This window comes from Pipistrellus hanaki, assembly GCF_964339955.1.
Source record: "Pipistrellus hanaki genome assembly, chromosome: 2".
Lineage (NCBI taxonomy): Eukaryota > Metazoa > Chordata > Mammalia > Chiroptera > Vespertilionidae > Pipistrellus > Pipistrellus hanaki.
Window position 1 is genome coordinate 9,925,158 of NC_140504.1, and position 18,287 is coordinate 9,943,444.

The window sequence follows — 18,287 nt, forward strand, 5'->3', positions numbered from 1 at the left end:
GTTCTGTAGCATAAAATATGCTAAGATGACATAAAAAAAATATGCTAAGATGACATATTTTTATTTAGATACATCTAAAAACATATTTTTTTTTAAAAAAAACACACATTTTTTTAATTTTAAGACAGACTAAGTAGAGTCTACCGAATCTTGCACATCTTCATCCATTTTCTGCTTTTTGGCCGATGGTTTCATGAAAAACCTGTCCAAAGTTCGCTGTGTGAGGCGTTCGTTATGCGAGGCACCAATCATATATATATATGATTCTTCATCCTTATCTGTTGCTTCAAAAGGAAGGAGGGGGTTGGGGGGGAGGAGTGGAAGTCAGAGAGAAAAAGGAGCTTGCCAAACTCCATAGCAACAGCCTGAGCCCAGGGTTAGCAGACCTCCTTCCAGGAGAGGGCCACGCTCCGGGGTCACCATGGAGGGAAGAACTGGGGCGTGGGGAGGAGTCGGCGATGAAATGTGAACCCAGGTGGCCCAGGACATAAGATCGTCCCCCTCTTCCCGCCGCCGCCAGGGCCCCCCGGGAGGACAAAGAGCCCTCGGCCCCAGCCCGGCCGGTGCAGTCCCCGGGCTCCCCTCTGCGGCTCCGGGCCATGGCCAGGTCTCTGCGCAGTGACCCCCCGCCCGGGAGCACCGCGGGCTCCCTCTGACCGACCGCCCTCCATCCCCTCCATCATCTCCTCCATCCCCTTCCCGTTCCGGGCTCTCCTGGCGCTCCCAGCCGGCTCCAGCCTGTCTGTCTGTCCGTCCGTCCGGCTGGCCCGGCGCGCACCCTCCGGCCACCGGCGTGGATGGACGCGCGAAGGCGGCCCGGCGGTCCAGGGGTCTCGCTTCCGAAGCTGGTTCTGCTCTTTGTGGTCGCAGGTCAGTGGCCCGGGGCGGAGGGGGAGAGGAATGGGGGCCCTGGGCCCCCGCTGGGGTCCCACTGGGGCCACGCGATCTGAGTGGATGCCCTGGAGCGCAGAGATGATGTGGTTCCGGGTGGGGAGTGTGGGGACTGGGACCCTCGACTCCACTTGCAGGAGGTTTGGTTTTGTTCCTTCCCTTGATCGTGCCCTTTCCCCTAAAGTTCCCCTGCTTTTCCTTACTTTTCTTTTCCTTTCTGCACAAAGCAACCTGGAGCCCCCAGCCCCAAACGTAGGGGATTTTACTCTCTGCATAAACGTAGCGGAACATTCTCTGGTTGTATCCGTATCCATCTAAGGAATCTGGGTGAATTGGGGACTCAGGGGTGGAAGGAGAACATTTTTAAAAAGCACCCGAAGGCCTGAAGTCGAAGCAGCCTTGCTGAAGTTTTCCCGTGAATCTAGCGGTGGCTTTTGCATTTCATTGCAGGCTGCGCACTGCCCTCTCCACCCTTTTGAATATTCCGCTTTTTCCCTCCTGGAAATAAAGACCCCTAGGCTTTTGTTTTTATTCTTTAGAAGGTGATTCTCTCCTGCAGTCGCCTGGGCAATTGGGTGCTTTGAAGTCAAAGGTAAGGTTTTTGAGAGGCATTCATCCACCTGGAGTCTAGTCTGTTTTCGTGGATTTTTGCTGAGCCTGGTTTGTAGATGAAGGCACCTCCTTCCCCTCCTCATTCCTCTCAGGGCGCATTGCTGAAGACTGAGGAGGCAAAGTGCTTTTCTGCTCCAGCTACTGCTATGGAGCCCCGTGACATGGCCTTTCATTCCTTACTCAGGCCCAAAGTTCATTGCACACGGGTTTTGCATCTGTTTTCTAGTCACAATACAAGTTAAAAGCAAAGTGTTTTGCAAGATGTTTTCCGCGTCTCTGATTTCCCATGAGGAAAACCAGAGGCTGGTACCCATGATCTTACGATACTAGATTCGTGTATAGCAGTGTGATTTACTCTTTAATATATATAAAGATTGTTTTTTGAAGCATTTATAAAGCTACTAGAGCTGAAATGAAGAGTTCTGCAACATTATCTGCACATCAAAAGCTTTGAATTCCTCTTTCAACTTTGCCCGGAGTGACACACAATAACTCCTATGGAAATGTTCAGTCTGTTTATTTAAATGCAAATCAGTGGTTTCCGTAAGTTAGTGCAAAGGTATTTTCTTGGAGGGAAAATGAAGAAATTTATAAAAGTAGGAAAAGCACTTTCTGTCTAATGAGGAGAATTTACATTCTAGTCTGTTTACACGTATTTCTTTTACTTAAATCATGCCAGGTTTCAGAACTTGAGGGACTAACATAATCGACTGCATTCATATTTGTTTTAGCTCTTTATTCGTTTATTTGAAGTAATGCTAATTCTTTCCTACCAAGAGAAGGAAAGAATTTGTCTTCCCTTTATCAAGAGAAAACAAAAATAAGAAGATCGAACACAGCAAATGCAACCGTAATAACCTCATTTGCTCTTACTCAACCACACCGTTGATAACAACCCTTTCTGATTCTTTTGTCTGATTCTGTACTCTGTGGTAAAGAGAAGGCTTCTAATGTGCACACTTTCCTTCTCTTGGTTCCCTTCCCCAGGTTCAGGAAGCCCGCAGAGCTACCTAAGCAGCAGGTTGATTAGTTCAGAAAGTTTTCTCTCCATCCGTTTCTTCTCTCTTTCCCCATCTCTCCCTGCTGAGCTACAAAGCACACAATGTGAAGCCAAAAAATATGAGATTGACTTATGGTCTTTGGTAAGGAATGCTGAGTTAATCTGTTCTTCGGTGTTAATTCCTGAACTCTTTATATCAGAGGCTTTTCCATGCTTTCCATATTCGTTCAACTAATATTTGCTGAGTGACACATAGGACAGAGGCCATTCTCTGAGTCTTGGCTAGGAGGTAATGTATCTGTTACCCAAATGCTAACAGACACACTACCTCCTAGCCAAGACGCAGAGGTACAATCACGTGCTGTCAGTGTTCAAAGGAGAGGGTCTGATTTATGGCCTGGGAGTGTAAAATGATGTCTGTTTTGCTCAGCTTAATAGTCTCAGAGACTAGAAAAATGCTTGGCCCATAAGTGGAACGCAATCAATATTTGTTTCCAAAAAACTGAATTGAGTAGGACTTTTAGGAACTAGGCCTTTGAAAGATAAGGGGGTCTTGGACATAGGAGATGGAGTAATTGGACATGGTATGCAGCAAGGCAAAAACCACAAGATGTGTCTTTGCAAAAAGAGGCAATTCAGTTTGGTTGGAAGTAAGAGTTAGGGCTGGAAGTGAGGATTGAGATGAGATAAGGGAACATGCAGTAGTAAGAATCATTCAGACACCCTGCTAAATGAGTTGTCAGTTTTAATGGGATGAAAACACAAGTAGACGGGTTGTCCATAACTTGAATTATTTTCCTCAAAGCAAATGCATTCAATCCCTGGTCCATTTGTTAAGGAAATACGAGCAAGTTCCCATACCTGAAGCGTCACACTGTATTGTGGAGTCACTTCTGGAATGAGACCCCATGAAGTGTTTGCATTATTATCCAATGCCCAGGACAGGCTACAAAGACAGGATTTGGCCAAGGTTTTGCCTTTGCAGTCTCAGCTAGAGTGACTTCTGTCCCCTCCCTTTCCTTCCTCTCTTATCCTTAACTGTAGTTTATAAGAACCTTTTTTTTTTTAGCCAATCTTTGCAGCCAGATGCTGTTTTTCCTGTAGGACTCATTCTTTAAGGTAGGGTGGGGGTAGGGAATCTTTCTCCAAATCTTAGTGCCTTTAACTAAAGACACTGAGCATTGGCTGATTTTCAAGGATATTACTTGAATATTTGGAGCAATATTACTTATTTTCTGAAGACAATAAAAATATTCCTTTTTTTTTTTTTACAAGTGAGAAAACGCTTCTTTATTGTTCAAACTCTGATCTTTGTAGAATTAGTCTCAAATAAAGTGGAGAAAGCAATTAACATATCAAAATAAGCTATGAGGTGTGGTTGGAACCGAGGTCTGGAAATGTCATGGTTGTGAATGTTTTTGCCGGGCTATTAAATCTGCCCTTTTCAGGCGTTTAATTCTGGGAAGTAGACAGGAGCACTGGAAAATGCCATAAAAATCATGAACAATGTGTGACATGGTGGAGATGTTTGCTGCAGGTAAAAGCCAGTTTCTTGGCTGCAAGATCTTGGGCTTGGTTTCCTGTCCCATTGGCTCAAAATATTTTGATATCAGCATGTCCTTACAATAGTAGTAATTGAGTCTTTGATATTCATGGAGTGCTTAGTAAGATCACTGCCCTGGATGTCATTGAAAAGGCACCTCCTAACGCTGCTTAGATATTGGTTGTTTTCCCCCAGCATAAGCAGGTCTCCCTGTATCTCAGTGTCTTTTACAGCTTTTAAGATCATGAAGCAAAACATTCCTGCTAAACACTTGAGACCACTGAGCAGTCTAAATATTTGAATTAATTAAACAGCACGAAAAATGAGAGCAGTAAACATTCACTGGGAAAGTGAGAAAATAAATAGCCTTTAAAAGTTTGATGCATTCTGCAAAAAGCATAAGTCAATAAATCATTAGATTGTGGTTCTGTCTTCAAAATTTTCAAGTAAATTTAAGCAGAGTTACTGCATCTCACAAAGGTAACTATTCCCTCTGCCCCCTCATTTCTTTTTACCTCATCACAGAAGAAGACATTAAAGTGTGTTCATTTAGAAGTTAGAAATAAAGTTGAGGGAAAGAATATGTGAACTTTTTTCTTGTTCCACAAATGCCACACATTATTGATAAAGGTGAATGAATTTTGCTACTCTTTGGTCTCATCCTTTTGTAAAACTTCATCTTGGCAAGGAGGTGATTTAAAAGCAAAATAAATTTTTTTTTCTTTCTAGATAAATCATTTGGACATGACACCTTATATTTTTATGTGACTTGAACAAAAAAGCAAAAGACTTACATAATTTAGAAAGTTGTTATTACCTTCAGAGATTGAGTTGGAAATGACTTATTTTGTGATTTTTGAACATCTAACTTAAATGATCAGGCTGTACTTAATGTTTTCCTAGCACTATACCTGAAACTCATATATCCATTATAGTGTATAACACTAACCATAACTAAATGGTAACCTTAACGTGTTAAACATAAATTATGTAGATGGAATAAAGAATTTTTAAAAAGCCAGGGTAATTTTTATTCAATGTTTTTTGAATATTTTTCCTTACCAAAAGCATGTGGCAAAAAAGATAATAATTTTGTTTTGTTAGCTCCAACATGTCATTTTTAATAAAAAAAAAAAAAAAAATACTTTCCCCCATCACAGAGTGCTGTTTCATAGTTCATTGATTCTTCAACTTGACATTAAACTCTTAATTTTTCACAAGTTAATTATCTAGGGAAATTTCTTATTTTCTAATCTAAATACATTGACAGGATATGCAGACTTATTCGTGCTACCATATATAAGCAAATTGTGATCATTGTGCATTATTTTTAAATTATTTCCAGTTGACTTTATTCATGTCAATAACACGTTCCATTAAATAAAGTTGAGAGTAATACCCTAAAGTCAACAGACTTTACCATTTAAAAATAATTATGAGAACTCAGTTGACAAATTGAATGACGGATTAGTTAGGTCATTCATTCCTCCCTTCGTTGTCTTATTCAATTCTGACCACCAACTATGGTCTTGAATGCAGATGATTCAAAGAATGGTCTTAGCCTTTCCTAGCTTTCTATCTATTAGAGAAGGAAGATTCGTTCAGATGTTTACAAATGTTTTACCATTCTACATACATAAAACAAAAATCTAAATCCACTGAGGAATGGTTAAGGTATGAAGTGGGATAATTTTTCATGAAGTTGTGATTTCAGAACTGTAACTGGACATGTTGTTTTTATTTTTGTAGACAATTGTCTTGCTCAGTGTGGCAAAGACTGCAGATCTTACTGCTGTGATGGGACCACGCCCTATTGTTGCTCCTACTACGCCTATATTGGGAATATCCTCTCGTGAGTAGTGGTCAAATTTGGCAACATTTCTCATGTCCACATATGGTTTCAAAATGCACCGTTATGGGCAAGAAATGTTTAAGAGAGGCTGTTGACAGAAAATCTATATTGTAGATATAAATCCTCATCACTCTCTAGTACAAAATGTACAAGTTAATATATAAAATAAATCGCCTTCATTGTTGCTTAATCTGTGTTTTAAAATAATAACAATGTTTTAAGTAGAACTATTCATATTACTGATCTTTTTCAACGTTGCAAATTAGGCTGTCTGCTTTATTAAAAAATTCATAAGTTAGAATTTGTCATGTAATTATAGCCAGTTTATTTTGCCATTCATGTATTTGTCATTCGGTAGATAGAGACATTATGAATAAAAACAACTGAGATATGAAATGTCAATTTTCTATGTAATGCATATAAAGCAACTTTAGGAAAGAAGTTTGGAGCCAAGATAGTCTGGGCATCAGCAATGTAAAGGAATAACCAGCTACGAAAAGCAGTAAGACATACACACTTAGCCTGCGTTAAGCATTTCTCCATAACGAACTCATGTTTTATTTTAGAGATGCTTCTAGTCACAGGGAAATGGGGAAGCAGGAACTGCCTTCAGGGTTCTGTGTCTTAAAAGTATACAACTCTCAGTGTCTCTCCACACACCGTCACGGTGAGAAATTAAAGGGAGAGAATTGGGAAGGTAAGCCTTTTCTGAGTCAGAATCGCCCGTGTCTTTCAGATAGCTGCCAAGATTCTGGCCCCTGATCTCCTTAGTTTTTATTTGTCATGTGAACATCAGGATGATTTGATCGCTGTCCTGCTGTGGCTTCACTCATGCCCTATAGGCTTACTTAGAACCAGGAAAGATTAGGCACTAAAGGATGTCCATTGAGATGCTATACAACTCAACTTCCCTTTCCCGAAAATAGAAAACCTGCTATAACATAAACTTTCTAGACTCAATGTTGGGGCTGATATTAGAGATCATGTCTCTGAATGAGAGAAACAAGCATCAGACTTCCAGTTCCTCTTAAAGAATGTCATGGTTATGTAAGAAAGGTCAGGCTGTAATAAAAATCAAGGGATAGAACTTAAAGCATTTTTGATGTGCATATAAATAAAATATTTTATTTTATTTTTCATGGAAGATTTGGTGGGAAATATATGAAGTTTCCTTCTTATATTAGAAAATGGTCAGGACGATAGTCACAGGAATTAGCTCAGGATACCCTAATTATAAGTGTATAAAGATGTTGCACATTTATACATCACTTCATATTTAAACTACGTTATGACTGAGTTCCAATGTTATTTTCGAGTGGTCTCCACATGCCAGATACTGCTGTGCTAGGTAGATGGGTGAGTGATCCCAGCAGGTGGCATACATTTGAGGAACCTGGCATCAAAGTGATTCTGTGGTTCTTTGGCCTCCTGGTTCCTGACCCATTTCCCTGTCCACTGACTATACCATACTCTGTGCCCTTTTCTCTCATCTAATAGGTCCCGCCACCCTGGGAAATATATATATGAGACATAATTTACTAATCAGAATACTTAAAAATTAAGCTTAGGCGTGCTTGATATATTTTCATTTGCAATCTTATTCACATCTTCATGGTGCATATTCTAAGTCACTCATTTCACCATTGAATTAAAGAAGTAGTTGAGTTGATATATTTACCTGGTTTATTAGGGCCGTGTACTTATAATATTGGGGGGAAATGGATTTTGTCTTTGAGGGAAATAAATACAGATGGCATTGTATTTCAGGCAGTTAACACTGAATTCCCTGTTCAAAATAGAAACCCCAAAGTAAATCCCTTGCTAAACAATTCTTAGGGGGGAAAAGGAGGGGGTTCTTTAAAATGTTTTTCTCACTGGATAAAGGAGAATACATTTTCAGGATTTCCAGTTATTGTTTAAGATTTGAAAAGAGTTCTTAACTCCACCCGAAGTTTGTTTTTTTTTTTTTTTTTTTTTTTTTTTTTTTTTAAGTTGGGTGTGGGTGGAGGGGTTGAGAGAAAAAATATCAGTCCAAGAATGCTTACGAAGGTTCTTTCATGCACATGCCTTCAAATACAGCTATTTTGGAACTCAGAAGCCATGCTTTCTCTATTCCAAGCATCTAGACACATTCTTAGCAAAATCACTTTAATCATCTTAACAGAAAATTAAATCTTTGTGGTTATCAGAAAAGTAATAAGGAAGAAAGCAATAAACACAATGGATGCTTTGTCTCATAAATGAACAACTTTATAAAGCCGCTTCTATTTTTGCCTGTTTAAAAATAGGAAATATCTTGGCTCAGCTTAAAATGAGCTAAAAAAGAGCCCAAAATTCAATCTGGGTCATTCTGGACTGTCGGTAACTGGTGAGGTCTGGAACACGTATCCTGGTCACTGAGTGCTCTCCCTAGTCACCCTCTGAAATAATGGAGTTCACATGTTTTACCCTGAATTCTCTTTAGTGCAACCCTGCCCTGTTTTGCAGACTAACCATTAAGGTGCATTTTGAAGAGATGACAAGAGCCAACTTTCTTTTTACCTTGTAGTTAAAAAGCCTTATTTTACTGATATTTTACATGAATGAGTTAATTTTCACAAATAAATTGAGACTCTCCGCCCTTCCCCCACTTTATTCTTTCTGTGGTTAGTAACTTTAAAATTTTCTTGTATCTCCTGGAAAACTTTAAAAATTAAAGTTTTACAATAGTATATATAACTTTTTAATGGTGATATAATTGGCATATTACATTGTATTAGTTTCAGGTATATAAAGTAATGGCTTGATCACCACTGTAAGTCTATTTAACGTAAGTCTATTTAAAATAGAATATTCTACTTAAACCATTATGGTCACAGATCATGTTTTCAATATATTGTAGAACAATAGTAGTTATTTCTCAGAATTTAAGAATAATTTTACAGAAGTCAGCATATACTATGCAATCAATTATTTACAAATACATAGTGTATGCCCATAACCATGGCAGTACTGAGCTAGATTATCAAGGATGAATAAAGGGAATACCCTGACCTCAAGGATCTTCTAATATAATAAGAAAAGAGAATGTAAACGAAAAATTCTAATTTGTTGAACTAATCCATGGTGTGCTATTGGAGGGTCAGGAAGAGAGAAAATAGTGCATAATGTGTGTGTGTGTGTGTGTGTGTGTGTGTGTGTGTGTGCGCGCGCGCGCGCTCATGTATGTGTGTAGGAAAATGTTTGGAGAAAGCCTCATAAACATAAAATTTGAACAGAACTTTGAAAGAACTTTATTTACAAATGGACAGTAAAAAAAGATAAGCACTTCTAGACAGATGATCTTATGTTTTCAAAACAAAGATATAAGAAAGGAAATGACTAGTTTGTAAAAAACCATGTTGCTCAGCATTGCTAGATAGGTAAGGGTAATCTTTTAATATAACATAAAAATAGGTCGGTAAGGCAAAAGAGAACTTCTTACTTTTGCATACTTTTATTGGTAGATTTTATACATTTATTGGTCAGGCCTACCACAACTGAAACAAAATAATTCAGTATTTTTGTAGAAATAAGATAGCTGGTTTTATAAAGAAAGGACAAATTCTTAGCACTGAAACAGGGACATAGGTAAAAAGGTAACAAATAATGATGATTATTAATTCCATAGAGAAAAGATTTGGAATACACATTTGAGCTCTTACAGTCTTTAGAACCGTTTATGACAGAATGTGTGACTTTGGAATCATTTTGCCATTTTCGACATTTTTTTTAAAATCATAAAAGCAACTACCTGAAGATTAAAGCCTCACCATGCTTGAAAATGAGAATCGGGCCAATTCAAGAAATAAACAATTTCTCATCCAATTGATTCTCAAACATCTCACTCAGCCACTCTTGTCCATGGAAGATAAATATCTGTGATGAATATGGAATAGGCTATTTCAATTTTTGCTGCTGATGAAATTGAATTGGCATTCCCTAGAGAGAGAGGATCCAGGGTAAAGATGTGGTCTGTACAATAGTCTTTAGAATTAGTAGAATTCAAGGGAATAAAGACCCAGATGAGTGGCTAATTATTGTTAAGAGTACTGAAAGTGAAGGTAAGCTACTACGTAAGTAAGAGAATAATTGTACAATATTGAATAGGAAGCACTAATCACTGGGTTGGACACAGTGAGCCAGATGACAAGAAGTAAGATTTAATCCCCTTCCTCAAAAATAGATTTTTGCTCTTCCAGCTTTCCTTTGTAAGATGCAGGTCTATCTAGGGATTCGTCAGAGAGACATCTGACCAACTCAAAATCCCCATGGGGAAAAAAATCAAGAGGAAGAACTAATAATGGAGATCCTGGTGGGATTAAGGTTCTTTTCCTCTCAATGAAACGTGAAAGATGTATTGCCTGCAGTTTTGCAAAGACAGCTACTAAATATCACAACTGTGGTTTTAGAGTGATGTTATGCATGAAAGCAAAACCAAGTTAAAAGATAAAGGTTTCATATTTTCAAATGGCATTTGAGGTTCTATGCTCATTAAGTAGCTGAGCATTCTGAATAAAACATATGAGGCTATGCAAATACTGACAGAAGCATAATGCATTTTGAGAGGCCTTTGGCATTGGTAAAAACATTTAAATTAATTAAATTTAAATTTTCTTAGTACTCAGGAAGAAAAACACTTCTGGGATGAGCATATTAAGCAAATCAAAGTCTGTGGGAGTCTCATTTTTGTTTTAGTAATGACATAAAGATAAATAAATGTAAATAAATGACATAAAGATAAATAAATGTAAATAAATGACATAAAGATAAATAAATGTAAATAAATGACATAAAGATAAATAAATGTAAATAAATGACATAAAGATAAATAAATGTAAATCAAGTTCATATATTTTTAACAAATTATATATATATATATATATATATATATATATATATATATATATATACCTAAGTGACCATCGAACAGACGACCGAACAGGCTGTGTAGGGCAACCAGGCTGGCAGGGGCCTTAGTGAGAGATGACCAAATGACTGAGCAGTGGGCTGCATGGGGCAATTAGGCCGGCAGGGGGAGCAGTTAGGAGTGACCAGGCCAGAAGTGGGGGACAGGCTGGCAGGGGGAGCAGTTAGGGGTGATCAGTCAGGCAGGCAGGTGAGCAGTTAGGAGCCAGCGGTCCCAGATTGTGAGAGGGTGTCTGACTGCCTATAGGATCTGGCCTAAACATCAGTCAGACACCCCCCAAGGGGCCCCAGATTAGAGAGGATGCAGGCTGGACTGAGAATAACCGCCCCCTCCCCCGCCATGCACAATTTCATGCACCAGACCTCTAATTTTTAATATAAGAAGAAAGTCAGTGATTCTCAGAAACTTACATACACTTACATTTTATGGGTTATGTTATTAAAAGCAAACTTTATGTTATTAAATGTTTAAAATTTTGCTCCATCAAATCTATATTCAATTCTATCAGAATTGCCTTTGCAAATTAAGACTAATGTCAAAATCATAGTTTGTTTTTAGGAAGGCATAGATTAAGTTTTTAGGAAATAGTCTCAGTAACTTATTTCTATAAATATACACAGAGATGTTCTATGTTCTACTCTAGTTACTTGATCATCTTCCTGAAAATTGTTTTACATCTATTTCCTTCAAGTGACCTCCATCCTTTCAAAATTCCTTCACCCCTATGAAAATCAATCTGTCTTTCACTAATAAGCCTGAAGACATGTCCTATGGTAGTAGGAATAGTACTAGTAAATGACTTTATTTTCTTCTATGCACTTTTTGTGTTTTATATTATACTAGAGGCCCAGTGCACAAATTCATAAGCGGGTGGGGTCTGGTGGGCCTGCCCCAATGGGGGTCAATCAGGCCAGGCCAGTGGAGGGGGACAGAGGGCTGTGGGAGGTTGGCCAGCCCCAACCCTGGGGTAGGGGAGCAGATCAGAGGTGGGCTGGCTGGAGGGAAAGGGCTGAGGGCAGTAGGCCGACCACACTGTGTCATAGCAACCAGTTGTTCCACTCGCTCCAGTGTTCCAGTTGCTGGCTTTTTATATATATAGATAAAAAAATAAAATTGCTGGTCTTTTAGTTCAGTGTGAATTGTGTATATTGCTATAAAAAAGCAGCTGATGTGAGCACCCATCTTCCAGTATTCTGATTGTACGCAATCATATCTGGTCATATATTCTAGGGTTTAGGGGCTACCTTAGACAGAAATCAGAGTTGGATATTGTAAGAGTCTGTTTGGTGATGGCAAGGATTATGAACGTCATGGGAACTACCATTTATTTATCCCTTTTCTGTCCCAGATGCTTAGGTTATATTAGTTTATTAATCTTCAGAGTAGCCCTCACGACCTAAGTATTATTATTACTCCAGTCTATACAGATAAAGAAACTGAGGCTCAGAATTAGGGAACTTTTTTTTTCCCCCCAAAATTCACATGGCTACTATGTAATGAGCTGGCATTTAAAAATTCATGTGGTCGACTCTTCTTGCTGCTCTCCATCAGCTCCTGAAAATCTGCAGCTTTCGGGATTGGAGAATGGAAACTATTCATTGATATGTGACCTTATGAGGTCCTAAAACCATATTTTGGGGTGAGCCTTTTCTTACCCTCCATAACTGGATTAAATTATTTCTTATATGCTGCCATACATAATCTTTTACCTACCGTTTTATTATTTATGACTTTATTCAAGTTCCTAAATTACTTGTCTGACCTTCCACACTCAAGACCAGTGGTTCTCAACCTTTTAATGCTGCGACCCTTTAATACAGTTCCTCATGTTGTGGTGACCCCCAACCATAAAATTATTTTCATTGCTATTTCATAACTGTAATTTTGCTACTGTTCTGAATCGTATGTAAATATCTGTGTTTTCTAATGGTCTTAGGCGACCCTGCTAGCGGTTCTCAACCCATGGGTTGAGAACCACAGCTGAAGGAAGGTACAGAGCCCGACTAACTCAGCAATCGATGATGTGCCACTAAATGCAGACCAATCCTCTATCAAACATGAAAAACTGACATTTTGTGGGTTCTAAATAAATATGTATCATGTGGATATCTATTTGCTTAGAAAAATCAAATTGGAACTGGAATATGTTAGAATTTATTTTCACAGAATACATATCAGGTATCCTTCCATGGATTGATTCAGTGACCACTTTCTAGTCACACTTTGTATGACAATAAAGTTATAATCAGATAATAAGATTAGAACTCAAATGCCAATGTAGTTATAATGATTTTTACCTGTTGTCATGGTTCACTGACTTAGTGCATATTAGAGTGTGGTCCATCAATGAGGAAGTGTGATCTGCCTGCTGTGACTATTCAGGCAACAGGATGTTGCTATATTCAGTTGCACAACTTTTGGAAATAAAATGTTTTATTGACAATGTTGTGGAAGGAAAAATTATGCACACACAGAGTGATGTTTATCCCATGTTATTGGCAGAAATCTGATGGGCAGCTGCCGGTCAGAACACAACATGCAGCTGCCTCCCAAATGTAAAATGTTAGGATGAACACATGACAAATGACAATGTCAGAGGGCAATGGTAACCTCATGCAGTGAACTAGGATTCCATCTGAAATGCCATGGGTGAAACACTTGCCCCCTTCACTCACAGTAACTCAAGATGAACAGAATTTCCAGTGTCCACATTCTTTCTTGCCAAAAAAAAAAAAAAAAAAAAAAAAGGAAGAAGAAAAAATTTTACAGGCAACAAGAAGAATGTCTTTTTATGCCTTTGCCACAAAAATAGGGGGAAAAAAATAGGACAAATTACCTCAAACATACCCTTTATGAATTCACACTGCCCAAAAGGTAGGCAGAACAATCTCTCTCTATGCCATGCTGCATTTTGCAGAGAAAATAAGTGCTACCTGTGTTTGCAAATAACCAGCTGCATAATGTTGATACAGCATTTTCCCTCTCCAAACACCGGAAATGAAACAAAATCAGTCTCCAAAGTCTGACCCAGAGGGAAATATTTGAATTTAAATTTATCCAATAAATGGTGAAAACTCAATATGCAGTTGCAATCTTGAGCAGTATATTAAGTAAATAGGCTTTACCCTTTTTCAAGAAACAACTCTCTGTGAATGTTCTTAATTCACAGTACTGTAGTTTCAGTGATAGTGGGTTTTAGGGCAATTGATAAAAGTTGTGAGTTTCTCTTTTATGCTGTGTGAACTTTATTCTCCTAATATCACCGAGCCTCAGTTTATTCATTTATATATATATAAAAAAAGGAATAGCAGTAACATATTACCTATACCTGAGAATAAGGCTGGAGGGAAAATGTGCACATAAGAGAAGAAAAATGTGTACATAAAAGCACTCGGAATGGCTTTGGAAATGTGTTCTGTCATTAATGAAAACATTGGGTGATGAAACCATCTGGAGCTTGGAAAACAATGAGATCAATGAGGAGCAAAGTGACTCCTCCAAGGTCATCTGGAAAGCTCATGTCTGAGCAGCAGAGCATAGCTTTGGGTGTGAGGCTCTCTCCCTGGTTGTTTAGAACGAAGCATGGGCATCTCTCCTCAGGAGAGCACTCTGAGCAATGACTGAAGCAAGCGATCTACTGAATCAAATATGACTGCAGCCTGATGATGGCAAAGGTAGCTCATTAGGTAGCATGTCCTGCTGCCCAGCAGTTGCTAGAAGCATAAGGCAGGCCTCAAAGTCATGTGCATTAAGTAGACAAATCTGCCTTGTTGCCCTAGACTGACTTGTACATTAGAGTAAACCAGTCTAAACAAAAATATATAAGCATAACACATGCAATACCAAAAATCAGGGGGCAGTGATTTGCTTCATCAAAGGATTCATTATAGAACTCCAGTTAATTCACTGTTCAAAATTTATTTTATTCACAACTTTTCAGAAGTGCACATTGTACATACGAATGGTTTGTCTCTACTGACGACTTGCCAGTAACCACTTCTACACAAAACAGTGGTCTAACAGCTAGCCATTCCAGCAGTGGTCACAGTACTCTATACACCAGAGCATGCTTTTTCATGTAAAGTTTTAGAATTACCCTGATTAGGCATTTTTAGAAAATGTGTTAATCAGAAGTTCTTTCAATAGATCAAGTGCTTAGAAGACTGAGAAGAATGAAATGAGCAATGACATGCCTCTGATGACATTATACACAACCTACATCGGCAAATTGCCAGGTTGAATAAATTTTCAGTGATGGCAATAAATGCCAACTGGCATGCTGAATAAAACATCATTGATCATACAAAGGATCAACTGAGGTCTATCAAATCTATGAGTTTCTTTTTACACAGCTTATTGGCTCTAACAGCCAACTTACCATGCTCTGTATTTTGTACTGTGTCTGCAGTAGTTTTTGTTTCATTGCCTTTTGTTAAAAGGATTGGCTCCAATTTGGGGTGAGACAAAAAGCATACTTCACTCTCTGCCTCCCACTGAATGCAGCTATGGAATTTGGAAGGAATGTGCAGAGCAGCAATTTCAGGTATATGGAAATAAAATAATAGCAAGCAGATCAGTGAACAAGACCAAAATTTAAGTACCACCTAACTAGCCATGAGTTTACCAGTTTTTCCCCTCTGCTTACTCCGCTCTAGACTACACATAGCCCAAAACACAAATAAACTAAAAACCTACAGTGAAATTGAATTTAAAAAGAAGGCAGGAAAGGAGAATCAATGAAACGACAAACTGAGAAAACAAACAGAAAGCAATTAATAACATAGTAGACCTAAATCCGACATCGATAATTATATTAGTGATCAAAACACAGTAACTAAAATAAAGGACAGCGAATGGATATTTTTAACTGGCAGAGTTTGTCCTATCTCCATGAAACTCACTTCAACTAGAATGATATTTGTAGGTTAAAAGTATTGGAAGAAGGGAAATGGAAGATGTTGTTTATGGGTACAAAGTTTCAATGATCTAAGATGAATAAATTCTGGAGACCTCATGGATAATGTGACTATATGTGTAATTGAAATTTGCTAAGAGGTTAGATTTTAAGTTTACTCAACAAACACACACGCAAGAAAAATCTAGTTATGTGAAGTGATGAATATGTTAATTACCTTTACTCTGATATTTATTAATGTTTATCAAGCCATCAGGTTGTAGACATCAAAGATATATAATTTTCATTGTCAATTATATCTTGATAAAGCTGGTGGTAAGGAAGCATGAGCTATTAAGCCATGAAAAGAAAAAAAAAGAGGAAGGATGGAAAAAGATATACCATGTAAACATTAAGCAAAAGAAAATTAGATTGTTGCTACATTAATGTAACACAAAGTTCAGAGCAGAGAATATTACCAGCCACAAAAAATGATACTGCATAATGTGAAAAGTGTCAATCAACCAAGGAGAACTAACAATCAAAAGGAGAAATTAAAAAAAATTGACATTTGGTTTTTATAAACATCAAGTAAAGACACTAATTTTGTTTGTTGAAACTCAGTTTACACGGGAAAAAGAACAAAGCATGTATGTTGACCTACATACAAGGTTAAATGAAATTATTTTTATTTTCTTTTTCTCTTCTTTATTTTATTTTTTAAAGTATTTTAATTGATTTCAGAAAGGAAAGGAGAGGGAGAGAGAGATAAAAACATCAACAATGAGAGAGAATCTGATCAGCTGCCTCCTGCATACCTCACACTGGAGACTGAGCTCACAACCTGGGTATATGCCCTGACTGGGAATCAAACTGTGACCTCCTGGTTCATAAATTGACACTCAACCACTGAGCCATGCTGGTTGGTTCTCTTCTTTATTTTTAATTATGAGTCATGCCAATTAATGCATATAATAAATGGAAGCTTAGTTTTATTCTATTCCCATCCTAAACCAATCTAAAACTTGATAATCTCTGTTGTTTTTTTATAAACACTTCACAAAGAAATGAAATCTTCCCAGTAATGTCCCACATGTATGCATTTTTGTAGTGCACTAAAAACCCATTTTAATGATGGTAGAAATGTTAATTTAACATACTGGATGGAGAGTGTGTTCTGTAGGTGACATGAAATAGAGACATGGATACAACCCCAGAAAATTGAGTGTCGATAATTAAATGTTGTGATGAAAATGACTAAAATGATTAATTTCAACTTGGGTTAATTAGGAGAAATATATTGTCTCATGAAATGTGGAAGAGAATTTTGGAAGGGAAATGAGTGTAATATTAAAACCAAGCCTCTTTAATCACTTGCAGGCTTTCCCAACTATATTCATACATTTTTAAAAATTCATTAAACTTTTTAAAAGAATGATCCTGGATGTTTCTTCTAATCTAATATTGATGAGAAGGGAGAGCTCACACAGAACTGCAAGACCCCAAAATTCATTTCTTTCTGGAATGAAATTAGGTCATAAGGGAGAAGGTAGCTTATAAGAGAAAAGAGCTTATCCTGAAATGATTCATTTAAAGCCAGTGAAAGCTATTCTACTTTTCAGATTATGCTATTAGGAAGACCAACCCCCAGGTGTTTCAATCAATCAATGATCTGATTTAAAGATCTGCAAAATCTTGTAGGTTTTCCCCCCAAAATTATATCATTTATTTCAAAAAGCATTTGTAAGCCTATATTAGCATGGAAGAAACAAACATATATTTATTCATTTTTTAAATAACATTCAAGCTTTTAAATGTCCTGTGATACAATAATTGTCTGCTAAGTGTAGAGATTTCACACCATTTACATTAGTTTAAATTAGAGGTTCTTAAACTTTAGTACAAGAACCCCTGGGAGTACTTGCTAAAAACATTTTCCCAAGAGCATATCTAGGAATTCAAGTTCAGTAGATCCAAATGGAGTCAAGAAATGCATAGTTTTTTGGTTTTTTAAAATATATTTTATTGCTTTTTTTTTACAGAGAGGAAGGGAGAGGGACAGAGAGTTAGAAACATCAATGACAGATATTGATCAGCTGCCTCCTGCACACCCCCCACCGAGGATGTGCCTGCAACCAAGGTACATGCCCTTGACTGGAATCGAACCTGGGTCCTTTCAGTCCACAGACCAATGCTCTACCACTGAGCTAAACCGGTTTGGCAAGAAATGCATAGTTTTATTAACCATCTCCCACTAGGAAATTCTAAAACAAATGGTCCTTGGACCACACTGGTCTAAGTAAACCATACCAAAAACATTTCATTTTGAACTCCTATTATCCTGTTTGGTTATCAAATCAAGAGATACTAGAAGCCCAGTGCATGAAATGTGTGCATTTGGGTGGGTCCCCTCAGCCTGGCCTGTGCCCTCTTGAAGTTTGGGAGCCCTTGGGGGATGCCTGACTGATGGCTTAGGCCTGCTCTCATCCTTAGCACTGCCATAGTGGCAGGAAAGGCTCCTGCCACTACCACTGCACTCGCCAGCTG

General features: G+C 38.0%; 1 protein-coding gene across 2 annotated transcripts in view; it reads left to right on the forward strand.

The window, feature by feature from the left end:
• Positions 1-431: 431 nt before the first annotated feature.
• The window catches only part of CYYR1 (cysteine and tyrosine rich 1), a 374,507-nt gene continuing 356,651 nt past the window's right edge, over positions 432-18,287 (forward strand). For both annotated transcript variants that reach the window (XR_014793868.1, XM_084871406.1), the window contains exons 1-2: positions 432-870; positions 5,796-5,898. Coding sequence is in view for 1 of the 2 variants with exons in the window: in XM_084871406.1 (XP_084727532.1) it covers positions 798-870; positions 5,796-5,898 (176 nt within the window). In the remaining variant the exon portion in view is untranslated. The remainder of the gene's footprint in view (positions 871-5,795; positions 5,899-18,287) is intronic.